General features: G+C 43.6%; 1 protein-coding gene across 1 annotated transcript in view; it reads left to right on the forward strand.

The window, feature by feature from the left end:
- The first annotated feature begins 531 nt into the window (after positions 1-531).
- The window catches only part of nsmfb (NMDA receptor synaptonuclear signaling and neuronal migration factor b), a 38,946-nt gene continuing 18,160 nt past the window's right edge, over positions 532-21,317 (forward strand). The window contains exons 1-6 of the mRNA XM_084056058.1: positions 532-842; positions 10,329-10,393; positions 11,619-11,761; positions 12,419-13,148; positions 13,392-13,464; positions 18,275-18,346. Coding sequence (XP_083912184.1) covers positions 772-842; positions 10,329-10,393; positions 11,619-11,761; positions 12,419-13,148; positions 13,392-13,464; positions 18,275-18,346 — 1,154 coding nt within the window. The 5' untranslated portion in view covers positions 532-771. The remainder of the gene's footprint in view (positions 843-10,328; positions 10,394-11,618; positions 11,762-12,418; positions 13,149-13,391; positions 13,465-18,274; positions 18,347-21,317) is intronic.

Below are 21,317 nucleotides of genomic sequence, written 5' to 3' on the forward strand. Positions count from 1 at the left end.
TTTTACTGGAGTAAATGTTCAATTCCGGAATTTTACTTGTAACAGAGTACTTCTATATTGCTGTATTGATACTTTTACTTACTGTAAGTAAACATTGTGAGTACTTTTCCCGCCACCACTGCTCTTGAGCACCTGTATAAATAATGAATAGGCCTAATATTCTTGTGATGTTGCATAGCTAGATAGGTCAAACAACTGGTAGGCTATTTTAAATGAGCCGTTGAACTGAGCTGGTGAAAATGTAGGCTATTGCTTTCTGTCATCGGCGTTGTTGACTGTCTTGCTCTTGCCTATCTTTATTTCTTAATCATACATTTCAATCGGTCGAGCGCTGTATGAGTTCGTGTGAGGTCTTGGGTTTATTTCTAATATTTCACATACATAGGCCTATTACACTAGACACGTGCCCAGCCCACACCTGGCTTCGTTCCTCACAACAACAGTAGAGCGCTCTGGGAGGCAGATCTTCTCTCCTGTAGTTTCAGTCGTGCGACTGGAGAGCAGACTCAGCAGAGACAGAGAAGCAGCAGAAGCGCTGCTGCCGACACGTTTTCTGTCACTCTGCTCTTGTCTTCTGACTCGCATTTACTTCACATTTTTGTCTGGAAGTAGGCAAATAGTAAACAGTAACAATAGAACACGTAAATTAAATGTAACTCCTGGTAGCTCGTGAGTTTTAGGGTGTTTTTTTCGACGTGATTTCTTTTTTCTTCTATTTTAACCATGAATCACCGATGAGTGGAATGGTTTGTGTGTCGTGTCCACTTCAGCATGGGAACTGCCGTGTCCAAAAGGAAGAATCTACGGAATGATGCGATATCTTCTGTGGCCGCAAAAGTTCGGTGAGTAGCCAGAGGATCATGTCATATGGTTGTGGAGCGACAGTGACATTACCGTGCGCTGCCCGCCGCGCGGAACAAGTTGGCAATAAACGCGCTTACTGATGCAAGTTAGTTTGATGGACTGTTGTTGGGAATGAGAATGCGTTTTCAAGTCTATAAAAACATAAAAAATAATAATGATGCCTGTATGCGTTTGAACCAAAGGTTTGCATCAAGTTCGATGCAAACTACTCTGATCAAGTTGCACGGTGCATTAATTGACAAGACACGAGACTAACTAAAACATGATCATGGAAGACTAAGCAGTGGCTTACAGAAGGTTAAAGGCATCATAGTAGAAATGGTCAAAAGCTTTTTGGTCTACTTTGTAATTGTATAACCTACTGTGTGAGCATGAGGTGTAAACGACAGGTTTGTTTTAGCGTATGTTCCTAGTTTTTGGTTTAAATGCACACATTACTGTGACATGTACTGAATTACTGTGAAGTATGATGAGATTTGCTCATTGGTTTATCTGAAGTCATAACCTGAAACCACTCTGCCAGGGTGTGTCAGGTGATGTGATGATATGTGTGAGTGTCGTGACGGATTCTAGATTTGATTTGAGTCGGATGACAACTGTGTGGCTGGTGATATAGCAGGCTGGGTAGCATGCTTAAAATTAGAGCCCCAACTGATATATCAACACTGTCTCACGTGAGACAGCATTGGATATATCGGCATTATTTGACTTTTTTGATGACATTGGTAGGCTATCGCAATTTTACAGCCTACTGTATGTGTCCCAATCATTATAGGTCAAAATGTTATAACATTTTCAAAAATAGCAGCTCTACAATTTTGGATTTTTTGGAATGGGGCTTAAGTGATTATTTGTGTTTATTTGTATTTATTTGAATCTCAAACAAAAACCTTAATCAGTTCTAAGCTTTTGAAATTGATTAGAAAATATGTGCACATAATCGGTGGTATAGGTCTGGACTCTCCAAAATAGGGATCTGCATGGACCCAAAAATGTGACATCTTCTGTCAGGCTCTACTCAAAATGCATTATTGGGTGCCAGCACACAACTGGAATGCAACTGACATACACTCGACATGTGTACACATGCACAAGTGCGCATTGCACCCACAAGCAACCAGTTCAGATTTGTATGTAAACATCATACAGTCTATGGTAAACATGTATGTGCATGTAGACACACACGCACACACACACGCACACACGCACGCACGCACGCACGCACGCACGCACGCACACACACACACACACACACACACACACACACACACACACACACACACACACACACACACACACACACACACACACACACACACACACACACACACACACACACACAAAACACTGCCACAGTTAAATCTTAAGTGATCATTTAACACTCAGGGTTCAATTAACTGAGGGGTTTAATGTGCAGATGTGCACGTGTGCATTTAGACACAGTGACCTTTAAATCTACTTGCGCAGTGTCAACCACACTGGCTTCTGCATGCATCTTCTAGCTCATGCTGTCTCTCATGCTGGTTATCCACTTATCCTCTCTCTCTCTCTCTCTCTCTCTCTCTCTCTCTCTGTATATCTTTTTCCATCGCTTGTTTTCTCCTTCACCTTGTATTTAACACCCTCACACTTAACCACACATAAATCAAGCTGATCACAGCATCCCAGACATGCAATTGGACGCCAGCCAAAGGAGTTGTTCGTGATTCCCGGCTTGTGAGCATCAGCGAATCCGGTAAGCTGATACTGGTAGTTAAATTATACTCCTGACAAGAGCATTTTTCAGTGAATCGTAGACACACATTATACAGCTGACAGGCTGGTCCACGAGGATTAATAGTGCCTCATCGGCAGTAGTGTGTCTAATCATTGCATTGTCACAGATTCACTCCACAAAGGCATGAGCTATAGGACGTCTTAGAGTAGTAAATGGCCCACATATGAAGGTGTTTTATCCCTCTCTGGAACTTCAATGGCCTTCATCTTATTTTAATGTTCCCGGTGAATGAGATGTGTGGCCCTCTGATTGGCGTTTTCTAATTTCAGAAGAAACTTTTTTCTGTTTACATTTTGGAGCCCTTGTCGGTCGCAGAGGCCTTGATACATTGATTCCCCACATTTCTGACCCCCATGAGCCTAGTTGATAATCCATATTCCATAATTATTTTCTTCGACTATATTGTGCTGCTTCCTCAGGAGAGGCAAATAAGGTTAGGTGCTGCAGTCGTGGAACTTACTCCCTCACGTTCAGCAATCCAAACCTAATTGACCCTTCTTTTATTCTTAATTCAAAATGGATGTCACAAAGCTTTAATGGAAAATGCCTGTGGTTACTTGTATAACAGTACTCCCACCCCCCTCATTCTACTGCTCTTTCTCTTTCTCTTTCTCTTTCTCTCTCGCTCGCTCGCTGGCTCGTTGAAGGTCACATTTGCCCAGAAGTTACACCACCACCACACTGTATATTTCTGACCTCGATCCAGCGTGACTTGTCCCTAAACAATGTACTTACACTCACACTGCTTGTGTATATAGCTACTGTAGTGTTCTTATTTTTCATTCATCTCGGTTGCCTGGGAGGCTCCTTGTTGGCAGGTATGGGTTCATCAGGAAGATAGAGGAGGGTCATCTGGAGGAAACTATAGAGGGATATAGGGGATGAGAGATCCCTGCCGAGAGCAATCAGCTCATGTGAAATAGATTGTCTTTTTTTGTACTTCTTCGTACATGTTATTACTGCTGTGTGTATAATATTTGTAAATGATTTTTTCATTATAGATAGAAGACTGTTCAACAAAGAAGAATAAGGGCTGAAGGTTGATTAAAATCTTTAACTCACAGGGTCTCTATCTTTTACACGTAAACGATTTAATACTGTTTAATGTCTCTGCCCTGTGCTTTCATGGGCCATGAGGGGGAAATTAGCATTCTTTTTTTTAAAGCACTTTGTAATGGACCAACTGCTTCCTCCCATCCTGTTTATGACCAGGCCTGTGCATACGGTACCAAAGCTCTGAGCCTGATGTGATTTTGAACAGGATACAAAATGTGTCATTCCTGCAAAGGGATAGGCTGAGGTCTTTCTGTCATCTTTAATATTTCACACATTTTCTTTGAGTCTTTTCCAAAAGCTACAGCACAACAGGCATGGGACGTTTCTGCCCTGTAGGCCTAATAAGTCTACTCTGCACTCCAGTGAAGGGCTTCAATATTTTTCATTTTTTCTCCAAAAATGGCGTGTCACCACCATCATCTGGCTCTAAAGTCATGCTTCTTGTTCTTCCTATTAGCTGTACTAAAACATCTGGGTCTCCTCTTTGAAGCACTCTGCTCTGAGTCATCTGCACCTGCAGCTGGTACTTCAAGAGTGCGGAACAAAAGCTTGATACTTGTCTCTACAGTCTGTCTGTCTGTCTGTCTCTGTCTATATGTCTGTCTGTATGGTATTAGACATATATGTATGTACTAGAGACAACATATTAGCCCGATATTTAGATTGGTCAAAAACGAATGCTTAAAATTATCCTGTAATTTTAGGTTGTGTAGTTTATCTTTTATAGATCTTTGTATGTGCTTCGCTTATAGCCTTTGTTTCAGTGTGACACACATAGCAGAACACCACATCATAGTGTAGCGGCTACACTATAGGCTACACTGTAGCGTAATGAAGTCATCAACCTCTGAGTGTTCACGCACTGCGCACATGCGTCGCATGCACACTGTCTGTCTGGGCTAGTGCTATTACACAAAGAGCTGGTAGAGAACGAAGTGTTGTCTCATTGCTTTACTGGCTCTCCTCTCCATTCCTCTTAGCACTACTGTCTGATTGCTGCCTTCCTTGTGCCTTTAATGACACAGTCAGACAGAGTGCAAGGCAGCCACCAACCATTAACTCATTGATCTGTCTAATTGTCCCATGCTATACTGATGTCTCCTCTGCCTGTCTGATGGAAGGACGGTACAGTGGGGGTCAACACCGTCAGTTCTTTCCTTGACTTCAGTCAGTGTTAGATGGGAAGTATTTAGCTCGCTTGATTGGTAAACGGTTCTTTTGCAGGCAGGTTTAAGTTGGATAAGATTGGATTAGACACACTTCGACTTGTTCAGCCCCTCTCGAGTGGAGCTGAAACAGTCAATCTATACGCAAGGAACAGGCTTTGTGGCTCAGCATAATACATGACAGAAATCAACATCTTGATCTTCCTTCACCACCGATTACCGATGTTCTGACCGGTATTTTGTCAAAAATTACGAACAGTATCATTTGTAATCAATTTGAAAAATCACACCTGTGTGAAGGTAGCGGCGCCTTTGATATATTTTGTCATAGATATGTGTTTCTACTAGAGAAACAATATTAAAAGGCTTCCAGTGGCACTAAATAGTGCCATTGGAAGCGAATCACCAAATGCATTCCAAGGTAAGTGGCAAAAACTGATCTGTCATAGCTGATAGAGTGGGTACCTAAAAAATAAACTTTAGGTACCCACTCTATCAGCTTCTATCTTTGTAGCTTTTTGTAGCAGATATACAAACTTCGCGCTCTATACCTTTAGGTATAGAGCGGATATTAGCCCTCTATACCTGGCTTTTGCGTCAACGTTCTGATTGGTCAGGCTCGCCAAGGTTCTGATTGGTCAGGTCCGTCAACGTTCTGATTGGTCACTATTCATGACATCACTATGTTACTATTCATGACATCACTATGATGTCATGAATAGTGACCAATCAGAACGTTGACGGACCTGACCAATCAGAACGTTGACGGACCTGACCAATCAGAACCTTGGCGAGCCTGACCAATCAGAACGTTGACGGACCTGACCAATCAGAACCTTGGCGAGCCTGACCAATCAGAACGTTGACGGACCTGACCAATCAGAACCTTGACGCAAAAGCCAGGTATAGAGGGCTAATATCCGCTCTATACCTAAAGGTATAGAGCGGCTAGCGCCGCTAAAAACATAGATTTGATTAAAAATTTGAGAAGAATTAACTTACAAGCAAACAAATAAATAAAAATAAACACAAATAAACCACTTATACCGTATTCAAACATTTCATAGGTGGAAAATGTTCAGTTCCGGGTGTGTTGTGAGCTTGTAGATCTGCTATTTTGTTAGAAAGGATTGGGACGCATCGGCTGCATAATTGCCGATACCAATGTTGTCAAAAAAGTTAGATAATGGCCGATATATCGGCCAGGCCGATACATTGGTCGGGCTCTACTCTGCAGTACTTTCCTGATGATGACTTCCAGGGGATCTGGGGTCAGGCCAATCATCAAGCCTGATTTGTTACTTGGCACTGGATTCTCCATCGTTAATCAGATTTAAGTATTCCTGTCACAATGTGTGTCAAACAAAAACTCATTTAATCATTTCAAAATTCTGCTGTGTTATGGGGAGGTGTTGAGGCACTTGGGTACAGTGCCAAACGAGGGTTTTCCCGTCTTGACTCCTCCCACCAGGGACAAGAGGCGGTGAGGGTGCATAACTTTGTGTTTGTTGTGTCTTGGCAACATGTCCCTCCACTCCACTTGATGGACTCTAGAGCAACTTCACCGCTGATAAGAGTAAAAGAGGAAGGGAGGATGATGGAGAGGAAGAAGTTGGTGCGTGGGAAAAGATGGGTTGAGGGAGATAGGAAGGGAAAGGACAGAGGAAGGAAGGAGGGGGGGGGTGAAGGTGGGAAAGGGGAGAAGAGAAGGAGGGATGGCGGGTGGGGATGAAGTAAGTGATGTTGGACAAACATTTGGGAGGAGGGGGGAAGAGTAGGATTTAGGCAAAGTTTTTCCAGTGAGAGGCCAGTGTGGCGTGGGTGGTCACAGTGCTAGTTTATGCACGCACAAAAACATATGCAGACACCCAACATTGAAGCAAAACCTCCTGCAATTTTGCTTATGACTAGAGGCCTCCTTTCTATTTTGACCCTATTACAGTAGCTCCCTGGCTTTCATCATACCATCATGCCTTTGCATTGCAGTTTGTCCCCAGGCACAGTTGGTCAATCTATTCACGGCCCTCATGCACAGAAAGAAACCGATCATATGAGAAACTCATATAGAGAAAAATATGTATGGGTTGTATGGATCATCAGTTCCCCATTTCTTCCATCCCTCCTCTACTTATTCTCCCTTTATTTAATACACTCCTTGTTTACTAAGCCATCTCCCCCACCCTCTCTACTCCCTTGCTTTCTATTTTTGTCTTTTAAACACATCTCGTGAACGCGTTTCTCCACGTTTTCTTCGTCTTTTGCCCACTCCTCTCCTCCCCCTTCAAATCCCCCTCTTCGCTCAATCCTCCTTCTCCCTTCTGGCTCTCTGTTTTCCTCTTTCTCCCTCTCCCCCCTCCCTTACCGTCACATGGCAGAAAACATGCAAGACGAAAACTCCCAAAACGCACGTTGCAAACTGCCGACATGGAGACGGCACGAGGGCACAGCGAGTTGAGGCAGCTGGGAGCCGCTGCAACGGCTAGGGGGGCAGGCGGCACGCGTCTCGCCATCCTACCGTTCCACTTTATGTATAATTAAGCCATTAAGACCGGGAACGCATCTGTGTCATTTTAAGAGTTCTTTGGCTATTTTTGAAAAATCTTAAAAATGTGTGCAAATCTTTGAATATGTATTCTTTAAAGCGAACATTTGTCATATATTTTGTTCCAGGGACCTCCAGAAGCAAAGATTTGATTTACAAATGTTTGGTTTAAAAAAAAAAAGATGTATTCAAGGATTTGCACAAAATGTTCCAGATTTTTCCAAAATAGCAGATTTACATGCTCATAGCGCTATGAGCTTGTAGATCTGCTATTTTTGAATTGCCAAAGTATAAAATAATGGTTATAGCTAAAATCTAAAATGACACAGACGCGTTCCCGGATTGAATGGGTTAATGTCTCAGCGCTTCCACACTGATTGGGTCTTGTGGTGCTGTTTTTTAATCAAGCCTTCAAAGGGCTGGTGCTAAGAAGTGGGGGAAAATAGAAAGAAAAAGGGTGACCATCTTAATTATGCTTAGCAGCATAGTTGCTCTCCACCTGGTGTTACAAATAAAAGCCGGGTTGTGTTTTTTGCTGTGATGGTGGAGGGAGAGGTGGAAACGAATGGTGCCCCAGATGTAGTCTATCTGAAGAGGGGAGGATGAGGAGAGGATGAAGAACTAGGTCAGGGTCAGGGATCAGGTATACTCCATGGCAATGTGGGCGTGAGGCAGTTTAGTTTTGGACTTGGCTCTAATGGGGAGTCTGGTCGGTGTGAGTGGTTGTGTGGGCTGTGTTGAAATGCCTGGTCCTTGGCGAGAACTGATGTGTCCCCCCCCCCCATTTCTCTCCACACACACAATATGGAATTGGTATTGGACAGAGTGGCAGCCAGATGAGAAATGATTTCTCTTCTCTTCTCTTCTCTTCTCTTCTCTTCTCTTCTCTTCTCTTCTCTTCTCTTCTCTTCTCTTCTCTTCTCTTCTCTTCTCTTCTCTTCTCTTCTCTTCTCTTCTCTTCTCTTCTCTTCCCCCTCCTCTTCTATATCGTCTCCTCTTCTATCAAGTCTAAATCCGGGGAGCGTTCACAGCGAATGCTGAAGCTGCACGTGCCGTATGCTCATATATTTAATGACTACGTAGGGAGTGCGTTAACAGGAAGACACACGACTATGACAACAACACACCAATCCCAGCCCACCCCCCATCCCCCTTTTTTATGACGGGGAGTTAAGCGTGAAAGTGACGTATATGTGCACGTGCACACCATTATCCTCTCCCATATGGCATTCTGGACGTACACCATATGAACGTGTGTGTGTGTGTTGAGTTCATCATGAAGATGACAGAAGTAAGAGACGTGAAGTGCTGCGAGTGGTTTGGAGGACAGTGATTACAGGCCTAAAGAGAGAGAGAGAGAGTGTGTGTGTGTGTGTGTCTGCGTATGTGGGGTTGTATAACCTATATCTTGTCATTATCGTGTGTGTGTGTGTGTGAGAGAGAGAGTGTGGTGTGTGTGTGTGGTGACAGAAGTGCTGCGAGTGGTTTGGAGGACTAGTGATTACAGGCCTATAGTTCCTACTGTATATCTCTAGGTGTGAGTGTGGTTGTCGCCTATATCTTGACATTTCTTTCCACATGTATGCTTCTGTAAGTGTTTGTGAGTTAAATCAGAATAAATGTGTCTGTGTGGGTGACTGTAATCACATCTATTAAACCCAGTACGACAACTGCTTTACCCTTCTCCTGCCAATTATAACAATTGGGCCCCATTCTACAGTACAGTACATACTGTATTCTACATACTGTAGCTGTAGCACTTTCCTCTTTTTAAAAGGAGCTGTAAATCCTGTTGCATAATGGTTCACAATATTTATTAAAAAAAAAAAAAATGATAGCAGAGAAAACTAGCCGCAGTCAGGTTCCTGGGTGCAACGTTGAGAGTGTCTGCAGTGGAAAGCTTAAATAATCCATTGCACAACAGTGTAGCTTGCTGACAAACTGTTATTTTCACTTGGTATAAATGAACACTCGCTGTAAATATTGAAGTGGTTGATTTGGAAATGGAACAGTAAAATAATTGTGTCCACCAGATCAGCAGTAAAGTAAATCATCATCAGTTAAGCCCGTGCTTTTGGAAAGGGGAACTGATTTTGCACAAGTCGTCCTTTTTATTCCTCAGGTTAGAGTCGAGCCAGCTAAAGCTTCAAGAGAAGAATCTCAAGGGATTGACACCTTGTGTGGATGAGTCACCATAAATCTATAAAATATTAACGGTGAATTATTATATACAGGATAAAGCTCTGTATCCTATGGATAAGGATTAACCATTGACATGTTTTCTCTGCTTACTGCACACATTCTTCATTTCTTCATTCTTTTTTGATTTAGAAATCCAGAAAATTGCTAATTAGGAAATGATTTTATGAATGCAGCCAATTCCTTAAGTCTATTTATCGGAGCTTCTCCATGAATTTATACTATGTGTTCATGTACCGTATTGCAAACACACAGGCACGTGTTTTTTGGCATTTGTTATTTTGTGCCATTATGACTGGCACATGCTGTGCTCCTGTCCCCGGTGGGGTCTGCCATGCTGTGCGGGGATGGGGGGCTATAGCCTCCATGCTGCTATTCGCAGTATTGTCTCTCTCCTACGCAGGAGATGGCAATTACGTCAGCGAGAGAAAGAGAGAATGGGGCTCTTTGCTGTGTGGCTTCTGGCCACGGCCAATAAAACCTCCTCTCACAGCCCATTGTAACGATGTGACCTACTTGACTGTTGAGCATGTAATGATGATAGTCTGCAAAGAGGCATCATACTCCTAAGTCAGACGATTTATATGAACGGAGACTCTTATAGGGGCCTGTGTGTGTGAATGTGCGTGCGCGTGTCTGTTACATCTTGCCATTTGTCTCCAGTGGTGGCTCAATCAACCCCAGGGTTAATCGCTCTGCACTTCTCTCTCTTTTCTCTTTCCAGAGCAGCCAGAGCATTTGGTGACTACCTGTCTCACACTCAGCCCGAGAACCGCAACGGAGCAGCAGGTAGGCTGCCAAGCACACACCCTGAAATCATTACACTCACTTGTTTCTCCACCAGTCGGTCCATAGAAGTTGATTGCTACTGGGCATGTTATGTTTGTAACGCCCACCGTCCACCCAACGTTTTTCAGTGGTGTAAAGTACATTTACTCAAGTACTGTACTTTGAGGTACTTTTACTTTACTGGAGTATTGCCAATTTTCAGTACTTTTACTTCTACTCGACTATATCTCAGAGGCAAATATTGTACTTTTAGTTACATTTGTGATGCCCACCTCTCTATATGGTCATGTTACATTTGTGATGTCCATTGTCCACATCCACGCACAAGGCAATTTCAATATTATATAGGATTTTCAAACTGTTCACCTATATGTCATGCCCAAAATAAGCACACAGTGGTTACAGTAAGTCTGTCTGTGGGTCTTATTCATATTTAGCCAACACAGATTTCTTTAGGAAGAGAAGGACAAGAATCAAACCAGGGATGTTGCAATTATGTGGTGGCCAGCTACCAGAATACCTTGTAGTATTCAGTCTTCAAATCAAGTTAGTCTACTCGACCAGACACTTTTGCAGGTAGTGGAATAAGGAAAACGTCCACCTGTTCCGTTATTTGGTCACTGTCGCAAATCTATTACCATTACTCTAAAATCATGTTTAGTGTCATACAGTATCAGCCTCCATCCAGCACCTCTTTCTTGGGTACAAATAATATATACAATTTGAAACCTTTTCCCTTCACACAACTATTGGCCTTTTTACTGTGAGAAGGAGCAGGCAGTTGGTCAAACACTGACTGGTCCTTATTTTTCGGCGGAAGCCATCCATCCATCCATCCATCCATCCATCCATCCATCCATCCTCCCAAAAGCTTTGTTGGCACTCATGCGTTCACTCCACTACTGCCAAAGCCTTATATGCCACAAGCCACCTGGTTTCCATCATTTGTCTCTCTGACTCCCACTCTATCTATACAGTATGTACTGTATCTTTGCCTCCTATATATTGCTCCCTCCCTTCTATCCCTCAGCAGTTTTCTCTCATGTAATTTCCTCTGCACTACCCCCCCCCCCCTCTGTCTTTCTGTCCCCCTCTCATTGCCTCCCCCCCCCCTCTATTTCCTTTTTCTCACTGATTTACTAACAATCTCACAATTTCTCTCACACACTCTCTCTCTCTCTTTCTCTCTTTCTCTCTCTCTCTCTCTCTCTATGTCTCTCCACAGATCATCTGTTGTCTGACACCTTCATTGGACAGGACTCTGAGTCCCCAGACGGAAGTCGTGTTAGTAACAACAACAACCTACCACAGCCTGGCCGCTGTGTCCGTCCCATAGCGAAACACAACCAGTCCCAGCCTCACGCGCAGGTAGGCACAAAAAAAAACAGAAGAGTTATCTCAATGCTGATGCACTATCCATGCAGTACAACAATCTAGAGAGTCTGTCAGGGAAAATGTGTTGTGCTATCATGCAGTGGTGGAAAATGTACTCAAATGTTTTACTTAAGTAAAAGTATCAATACTGCAATGTAGAAGTATTATGTTACAAGTAAAAGTCTGGAATTAAAACTTTACTTGAGTAAAAGTACAAAAGTATTGGTATCCAAATGTACTTAAAGTACCAAAAGTAAAAGTACAAAAATGTTTGAAAATAGCAGATCTACAAGCTCACAAGGCGTCGCGATGTGACGCATTGTGAGCTTGTAGATCGGCTATTTTCAAATAGCCTAGGTATAAAATAGGGCTAAAGTGGTTAATGTCTGTCATTTATATCTGCAAAGTAACTAGTTACTAAAGTTTTCAAATAATTGTAGTGGAGTAAAAGTACAATATTTGCCTCTGAGACGTAGTGGAGTAGAGGTAAAAGTATTGAAAATTGGAAATACTCCAGTAAAGTAAAAGTACCTCAAAACTCTACTTAAGTACAGCACTTGAGTAAATGTACTTAGTTACTTTACACCACTGCTATCACGTTATGTAATGTCATGTTACATTGTAATTCCTCATTTTGTGAGCATCATGCAGCCTTATTCACAGGTCCCTCCCCATCAGCCCAGCACACTGCAGACCTCAGCCCTGTCAGGCCCGTCTAAACGCAGGCTCTCGGTGGAGCAGCGGAGCCTTTCCTCGGAGGACCCGCCGGTGCTCAGAGGACCGGAGGGGAGCGTTGCCACGAAGCCGGCCCGAGTGTACACCATCACCCGGGAGGGAGGCATGATCCTGGGGGGCCGCGGCAGCGAGGAGAGCCTGGAGCTCAAGGTGCTCCGGGGCTCCAGGGAGCAGCAGCAGCAGCAGCAACAGCAGCAGCAGACCCCCACCTCTACCTCCCCCCTCTCCTCCTCTTCCTCCTCCGCTGGCCAACATCACCACCAGGCGTCCTCCTACACCGGCCAACCCCCCCCGCCGGTCGCCGCCAACGTCCGCGGTAGCCATCACCGCAGCGGCAGCGGCCACCATCGCACCGGCCACCACCATGCGTCTCACCACCAGCACCACCAACAACACCAGGACGGCCTGGCGCAGTCCCAGCCCCTGCAGAGCTCAGGCAGCGCCCATAACATCCAGGACTGGGGGGCGAGGAAAGGGGGGGGTTCGCGGGACGACTGCGCCGTGGACTGCGTGGCCTGCATCCGGGCTCCGTGCCAGAGCCAGCGCTCCCTTGACCTGGATAGCTCGCCTCGGGATGGAGAGAAGCCACGCAAGAAGCTGGAGAGGATGTACAGCGAGGACAGAACGTCTACTACGGATGACAAGGGTAAGGATGCATACCTGGACAACTGAGTGGTATTGGGATAAAAGGTGTGTGTGTGTGTTTTATAATCTGGCATTCGCATTACCTTCTGCTTTTCATGTTTCTACATGGAAACAGGAAACATGGGCCCTGTGATGTCTGTCCTTTCCACATTTTCCTCCTCTGCAAACTCACAGCATTATGTTTAAATCCTGACTTTGCGTCTTTTTCGCTCATTCCCTGTCTCTTATTCTGTGTTTTCTTCAGAGGACACCGCTAATGGCTGGTTCCCCAAAGAGAATGTGTTCAGCTTCCAGACAGCCTCCACCACAATGCAGGCGTAAGTACAGCACTGTTTGAATATATTATATTCAAGCACAGTCTAGGCCCTTCAAAATCAACATTCTTACCAGATTAAGAACACTTAAGGGAATCGATGTAGTTGGGTTATTTATTTATAAAATAGCTTTATTGATATAATACAGTGGTGCTTAGACAGGAAACAAGATGAGAGAGGGGCTGCAAATGGTACATTAGCTGTCAGGCATCATCAGAGCCTTTATGATATGTGCCTTTACCACTCAGCTATCAGAGCTGTAGCTGGGATATACTGTACTGTATGAGTGAATGGCTAGAGTAAAGTGTCCCAAATAAAACCTTCTGAGAAACACTGTTAATACACAAAGATCTTACGGTGTATTAAGTTATATGACTTACACTGTAAAGTGAAGGTGTGGTATCGAGTAGCCTGATACACATAGCGGCACAATGGAGGTAAGATCTTAGGGAGTTTGTGTGGCCTAAGAGATGTCATTGTTCTCCATACACGCACGCACGCACGCACGCACGCACGCACGCACGCACGCACGCACGCACGCACGCACGCACGCACGCACGCACGCACACACACACACACACACACACACACACACACACACACACACACACACACACACACACACACACACACACACACACACACACACACACACACACACACACACACACACACACACACACACACACACACACAATGCACATATGCACATAAGGCCCCCTCTCAAGCATACTGAGTGGTTAATTATCACCTGTCAGTTGAGTCAGTAATTATGACCCTTAGATGCACAAAGGTCTCCCATGGTGAGCTGTCTGAGCCCTCTCTCCCACGCTCCCTCTCTCCTTTTAAAACACGTTAGCGTCATAACCTCTGTCTTTCCATCTCTCCATCCTGATGCTCACAAACGTTATAATTCACACATTGTACATCTGCCATATCATTCTTATTACATTTTTGTATTTTTGTTATTTTATTTGTAAAGCAAGTTTTGGAAAGGTGCTATATGAAGTTTTTCTTTAATTATATCTGACAATGCCAGTTTCAGTTAAAAATATATATATATATATAATTTATATATTTTGAAACTTGTGTACAGTACTTTCTATTACTGCTTTTATCAGTATTGTATTCTAAACCACATTTTACCCGGGGTCATGCCTATATGTTCGTTCCCTCAGCCCAATGTTCCAACAGTTTAGGGTTGTTGTTAGTGTTAGTTTTGAGCGAACATAGGGCTGAGGGAACATAGGGCTGATGGAAATTTGGCATACTCCCAATTAACTGTCATAATATATGTTATCTTATCTCTCCCTGTCATCTATCCTCAACTTCTCTTTGCTCTCTCACTTATTTGAGTCGATTAGGCTCTGATCCAGTCAAGTCATAAGACTGCCAGTAACCGCATGCGAGGGCTCTTAGTTTCTCTGTAAATTATCTTGATTTTAATATTGCCAGCATTTGGTCTCATATTGTGCCAAAAAGTGTCCTTGTGCACAGATATTATTTTGAGATGAAGATAGGAATAGGCACCCCAGGGTCATTTTTCTCTCTCCTTGTGTTGTTCTCTGACTATGGCTAAGTCGCACACAGTCAATGTAATGTGCTTCACTGGATATACATGTAGAACTTAGAAAACACAGACAATAATGTGCATAATATAATCCTGAGGCGTAATTTAACTTGGTGTTAAAATAACATTCTGCTAATGTCTTAGCATACTGTTATACTGTTAATGTCTAGAATACATAAGCAAGCTAGGGTGGTGCTGGAGAGTGTGGATTGGATTTGCTTCTAGGATAAGTGGAGGTGCTGGGGTTTATGTTTATTGCTGACAAATAACAGACTGTCATTTGCATACTATACCTGTCTGTGTATACTGCACCTATATACTGTACGCAGTATATCCTGTAATGCAACTTAATTTTTGTTTTCTCTCTTTTCTCCTCTTCCACTGGCTCCTCTTTCAACTGTGACAACTGCAGAATATCGTAAGTAACGCTCTCTTCACCCCAGCCCTATTCCCTCTGGTCACTGTAAATATTCTCTTTCTTTCTCAAGGAATTTAATCTTGCTTTCCATCTTAGTATATAAGTTTTGTTAACACAGCTGAGAAGTGGTGAGACAATCCCACATACTTTAGTATCAAAGATAGTTCCATTTTCCTTGACACAAGTGACCGTTTACAATAACGGTCCAATAACCTGAATTCCGCTGGAAACCAGGGAAATTACCTCACACGATTGACAGATCTTTTCACTTTTTAAAATTAGACTACTTGTATGCAAGATTAAGCAACCTGGTAAGATGGAGATATTTGCAGCCCCTCTACCCGCTCTCTTTCACTCTCTGTTAATCACTGTGGTGACTTCCACTAAAACCCTTTCCTATTGTTCCTTTGTGCTGTTTTGTCTTCTGTGGTCTTAACCACAAACACTATGTGTCTGCTGTACTGGGTGTCTGAAGTTAGATTTGCTCTGTGGTACCATGGTGCAGTGATATGAAATAGTGAAGTAAATTGTGAATTATTGCATTTCACTGTGCTTTTGCTTGAATACAGAGTAGGCAATCCATATACAGACAGATACATGTGGGTCCAGTGCGTCTTATCTGGGCTCTGCATTTAAACATGAACAGAAATGTTGAAATGCACATGTAATGCTCAAGTGCTCTTTCATTTTTCTATATACGGGCTATTTATTTGCTTGAAGCTTGTGTAACGCAACAAGGTTACGCAATAGGTTACGCAATAGGGTACAAAGCCTTCCACCATGATTGCAAAGGTACATCATCACATACTGTACAATGGGTAGCCCCAGGAAACAGTTATGTCAGTCTAATTCTCAATCCTAAGAGAGGCAAAAGGCAATGATAATGAACAGAGTTTAGTAAGGCTATCTATTCATAGAGCTTGCGCTGGTTTTGTGTTCATAGGAATTCAGAATTCAGATAATCCTGTTGAGAAAGATTCTCTGTCAGTCAAGTCATGAGGTCCAGGGCAGTCTAATTTTGGTTTGCACATGTCTGTACAGTAATTCAAGGTCCTATGTGTATACTTTTTTCCGGAAGCCATCGTCGATGTATATTATCTGTCAGTTACTCAGTTGATATACTGTACAAAATTCAAATCTCAAAATTCTTAGTTGTCAGTCATAACAATGAGGCTGGATTCTGCTTTTTGGCACTGCTGAGTTGACATTTCGGAGCTGGTTTTGGAGACATTGTGGCATGATTTTCACCTGACTGCAGGCACGCACGCACGCACGTAGGCACGCACGCACGCACGCACGCACGCACGCACGCACGCACGCACGCACGCACGCACGCACACACACACACACACAGACACACAGAAAGAGAGAGAGACATACAGTACAGTAGATATGTCATGCAGACAGAAAAACAGACAGCTGGTGCTGCTGACGGACTCCAACACTTCGGGACATCATTTGCTCCATAACTATAAAGCAGAATTGCCACATGGTCCTACTGCACTATACCTACCTATCCAAACAAATCCAAACAAATCAGTACTCACCATGTACAGTAGCCATAACCTTGGTAACCCTGGAGCAGGAACACATCAACACACTGCTCCACTTTGGTCAATTTAATTGAACACTGCACATTCTACTGTGTGACTCACTTATCAGGTACTAATATCGACCTGCGGTGTTGCTGGTGAATGGACAGTTGGTTGTGTCCATGTGTTTGTCGTTCTGTGTCCTGCTTATTTCTTGAAGGTGTCAAAATGTACTAGCTCTGGAGAAGAGTTGTTAGAGAAAGTGGAATTATGGTCAAGTGCCTGGCAAACAGAAGTCTATCAGAGTCCCCAGGACTGTAGCTGAAAACCAGCTGCTAAGGTATTTTTATTCTATTAAACTGCATAGTGGAGAGAGACAGAAAATGACACACAACCCAGAGCACAGGGCAGAGTTTTCTACAGATTTTGGAAACAATTACTATGAAAATAATTGCAATTATCTCAAATAACTGAGATCACGCGATTATGGAATAATTGTGACAGGCCTAACTACGATCTCAAAAATACTTTTGTGCGTGTGTGCGTGTGTGCGTGTGTGCGTGTGTCTGCACATCCCTGTGCTGCTGAGTCTAATCACATAACACGTGACCTCATTACAAGCCCTCTAACCTCTCCCTCACCTGGCTAGAGCTTGACATTTTATGCCCATTCCCCAGGGGAGAATGGCAGAAGCCTATATGGGTTTGGCACCGGTGTTGTTCAGGCTGAGTTTCAATAACGGTTTCAATGCAGCATTGCTTTTACCCCTTTCAACCTGGTGTCCTTATTTTGTGCATGTCATTATATTGTCAAAAATCATAAAAAGCAGTCAAAAATAGCAATAGCAGATCTACAAGCTAAACGCATTGCATTGTGTGTTGTGGGTTTGTAGATATTTTTTTTACTATTTCTCATATGACAATGTACTGTATATAGGGCTTGAGATGTAAAAAGAAAAACCTATACAATTACAATACAAATACAAAATTTGTGTTGGAGCTTTTTTTTTTTTTTTTTTCATTGCCCTTCGCAAAAAAACAAAACAAGCAACTAATATCCCTCGGGTTCAGTTTAGGTTCATGGGGAATTATTTACTGACTTACTTAGGCCTTTAAATTCCCTGAGGAACATAGGCCATTGAAGAAACTCCTCCATCCCCTTCGGTCTTGTGCCCTTCGCTCCAGTTGTTGCCATGACAGCCCTTCCATTGGGAATTCTTTGAGCCTTGGCTTTTCATTCAAGGCTCAAGTGAAGTTGTACCCCAAACCCAGTTAATACTTTGACACGTCCTAGCAGGGCTTTCCGAGGGATTGCTGACAGAAAGAGGAGGAAAAGAGTGCAGGAGTCAGCCACCATGATGGAGAGGTACAGTTTCCTGGCTGTCCTGTCCCGGTTCTGTTCCGTTCCGTTCCGTTCTGTCCATGTTCTGTGCTGTGCTGTGCCAAACGTTCCCGTTGATAATCCCTATATACTGTACATGCTCTCAGTTTTAGTTTGTCTCTATTTCTGCCCCCCACCCCTCACACGCACGCACGCACGCACGCACGCACGCACGCACGCACGCACGCACGCACACACACACACACACACACACACACACACACACACACACACACACACACACACACACACACACACACACACACACACACACACACACACACACACACACACACACACACACACACACACACACACACACATACACACGTGTGCATTACTCTCCATTTCTGTCTTTAATTCAAACACATCCATACACCCACAAACACACAAAATCATTGTTTTGCTGAGTAACATACTGATGCAAACGCATTTTCCTCCTCCTAATGTCAGTAGTCATTCAGAGTGTTTGTGTGTGTATATACCCTGTTTGCATGCGTGTGTGTTTGTGTGTTGTAGGGTTGTTGTGACATGGGTGAAACATCAGATGGATGAAAGAGCACCAATCTCTTTTAACACACGCACGCACGCACGCACGCACGCACGCACGCACGCACGCACGCACGCACGCACACACACACACACACACACACACACACACACACACACACACACACACACACACACACACACACACACACAGACACACACACTCCCTGCATATAGATGTCATGGTCACTCTTGGCGATCAATACGCTGAATCTACTCAGGAAACTCTGTTTATAATGAGCTTTTTAATTATGTCTCTGAACTTCATATTGATTAGCTTTTTTTTCACGTGCACAACCACATTTAAGTGCACTCTTTCTCCATTCTTGAGTAGCTGCTCGAGCCTCTTACTGTGTATAGCAAGCATATCTACTTATTTTTGTTTATTTTCTTTTAGCAACACACCTCACGGGGGTGTAGCTACCCAGAATTCCCTGGAGTGTCGGTTTCTAGAGTTTCTCTCAGCGGCAGCTTGAATGAGCAGTGGAGTGTGAAGTTGGTCTGTCTGTCAATACAATGCTGTAGCTTACTTCATTGCAGCGCAAAATGAACAAAACCGATCGATATCTGGCAGCAGACATCACTCTCCCTCCCGAGGTGTACAGGACAGTTGGCCGTGTCCACGTGTTTGATGTTCTGCGTCCTGCTGCTTATTTCTTGAAGGCATCAAAATGGAGCTCTGGAGAAGAGTTGTTTAGGTTAAGTGGAGAGTGACTTTGAGAACGCAGGATTTCATTAAAAATGCACACTGTGCTTTTTTCTGTGTGACTCACTGATCAGGGCCTAATATAGAAATGATATTGTGCGCTCGGGTGGCACAGTGGTAAAGTCCCTGCCCACCACCACGGAGGTTGTGGGTTCGGATCCACCGTGGTGCATCCGGCTTTGTCGTCTATGTGAACACAATTGGCCACAAGTGTTTGGGGGAGGGAAGCCGGGCGGGAGGGAGTGTTGGGTGGGAGGAGTAGGACGAAGGCCCTACGTCCTCCCGGTGGGGGCTCCTCACTGGCGGGTGAGTCAGTAGGATACAACAGCAGTGACAACACAGAAATGTGTGTGGGGAGGAATTAATTGGCATAACGAGTAAATTGGGGGGAAAAAGGGAATACAAATAATTGGCTGAATACAAAATAAATAAATGGCATTGTTGGTAAATATGATTAAGTGCTTGGCAGTCCCCACTCCCCAGGACTGCAGTTGAGAGCCCCTGGTATAAGGTACTTTTGCTCTTTTAAACCACATAGTGGAGGTAGAGACAAAAAATGACAACACAGCTCTCAAGCCAGACTCGCAACCCTGTGACATGTCATGAACTGCTCTACAATATGTGCGTGCATTTGGTAACAGCATTAAATGGCGGAGCCATCAACACACCCCAAGGCTTGTTAGACGAGGTACAGCACAGTTAACAAATCCAATTAGGTGTGTTTGAATAAGCAAGGCATTTTATTTGTGGAGGGTTTTTATAAAAGGTCAGGACTGGTTTGAGAAGTTTGGAAGAGACAGTGCACTGACAACACACATACCAACTCTTGCATTAACATCTATGTAGCCAGACACACTCATACACAACGCACCATGCAGGCGTGATTGTGAGTCGTCTTGACATGATTGGTGATTTTAAAAGCTGTTGTCAGCCAGCACCAAACACAGCCAGTTAAACAACTGACAGGCTGATTGAAGCCCCCCCCCCCCCACTCCCTCTCTCCCTCTGACTCATCCATCTATTTCAAGCTATGCTTTCACAACTAACAGAGCTGACACTCAATAACTCACATGGCCGTCGTTGACAAGGCAATGTTTCATTTGAACTGGCAAATAAAAAGCCAGTCTTTTGCACACGTTCATTTGAACTGGCAAAAAGGACTTTTGATGTCATTACAAGTTTTTACTTTACTTTACTTTTACTTTCATGCAGGATTATTTGTCATCTATTATCACTTAGTATATCTGGATATGTTAGTATATGTACTTTAAATGAGTTTGTCCTTTGTACAGAGACCATCAGATCATGGTCATTATAGACATTTTTGAAAAACTTTCAAAAAATTATCTTTTCAACAATTTCAAAAATAGCCGGTGTAGATAGCCGATCTACAACCTCAAAATGCGTTGTGAGCGTCTAGATCGGCAATTCTTGCCATTTTTAAGTACTAGACCTGGTCTAGTCTGTAGCGATCCAAGTTGGAAATGCATGCCCCATGCAGTTACAGTATGCCTTACCCATTGTACCCTTTGTCAGAGTACCCATTGTACCTGTCCCTCTGGTCCTCGTCAATGCACACCGAGTTTGACATATGGGCATGTCCATATATGGGCATTTTGGACGGATCGGTGGATCGCTGGACAACCGCCTATCCGATCTACTCAACCCCAGGCACCGTAATCCCTCGAGTTAGAAGTCAGT

This window comes from Gymnoscopelus microlampas (assembly GCF_963454915.1).
Source record: "Gymnoscopelus microlampas genome assembly, chromosome: 4".
NCBI classification, from domain to species: domain Eukaryota; kingdom Metazoa; phylum Chordata; class Actinopteri; order Myctophiformes; family Myctophidae; genus Gymnoscopelus; species Gymnoscopelus microlampas.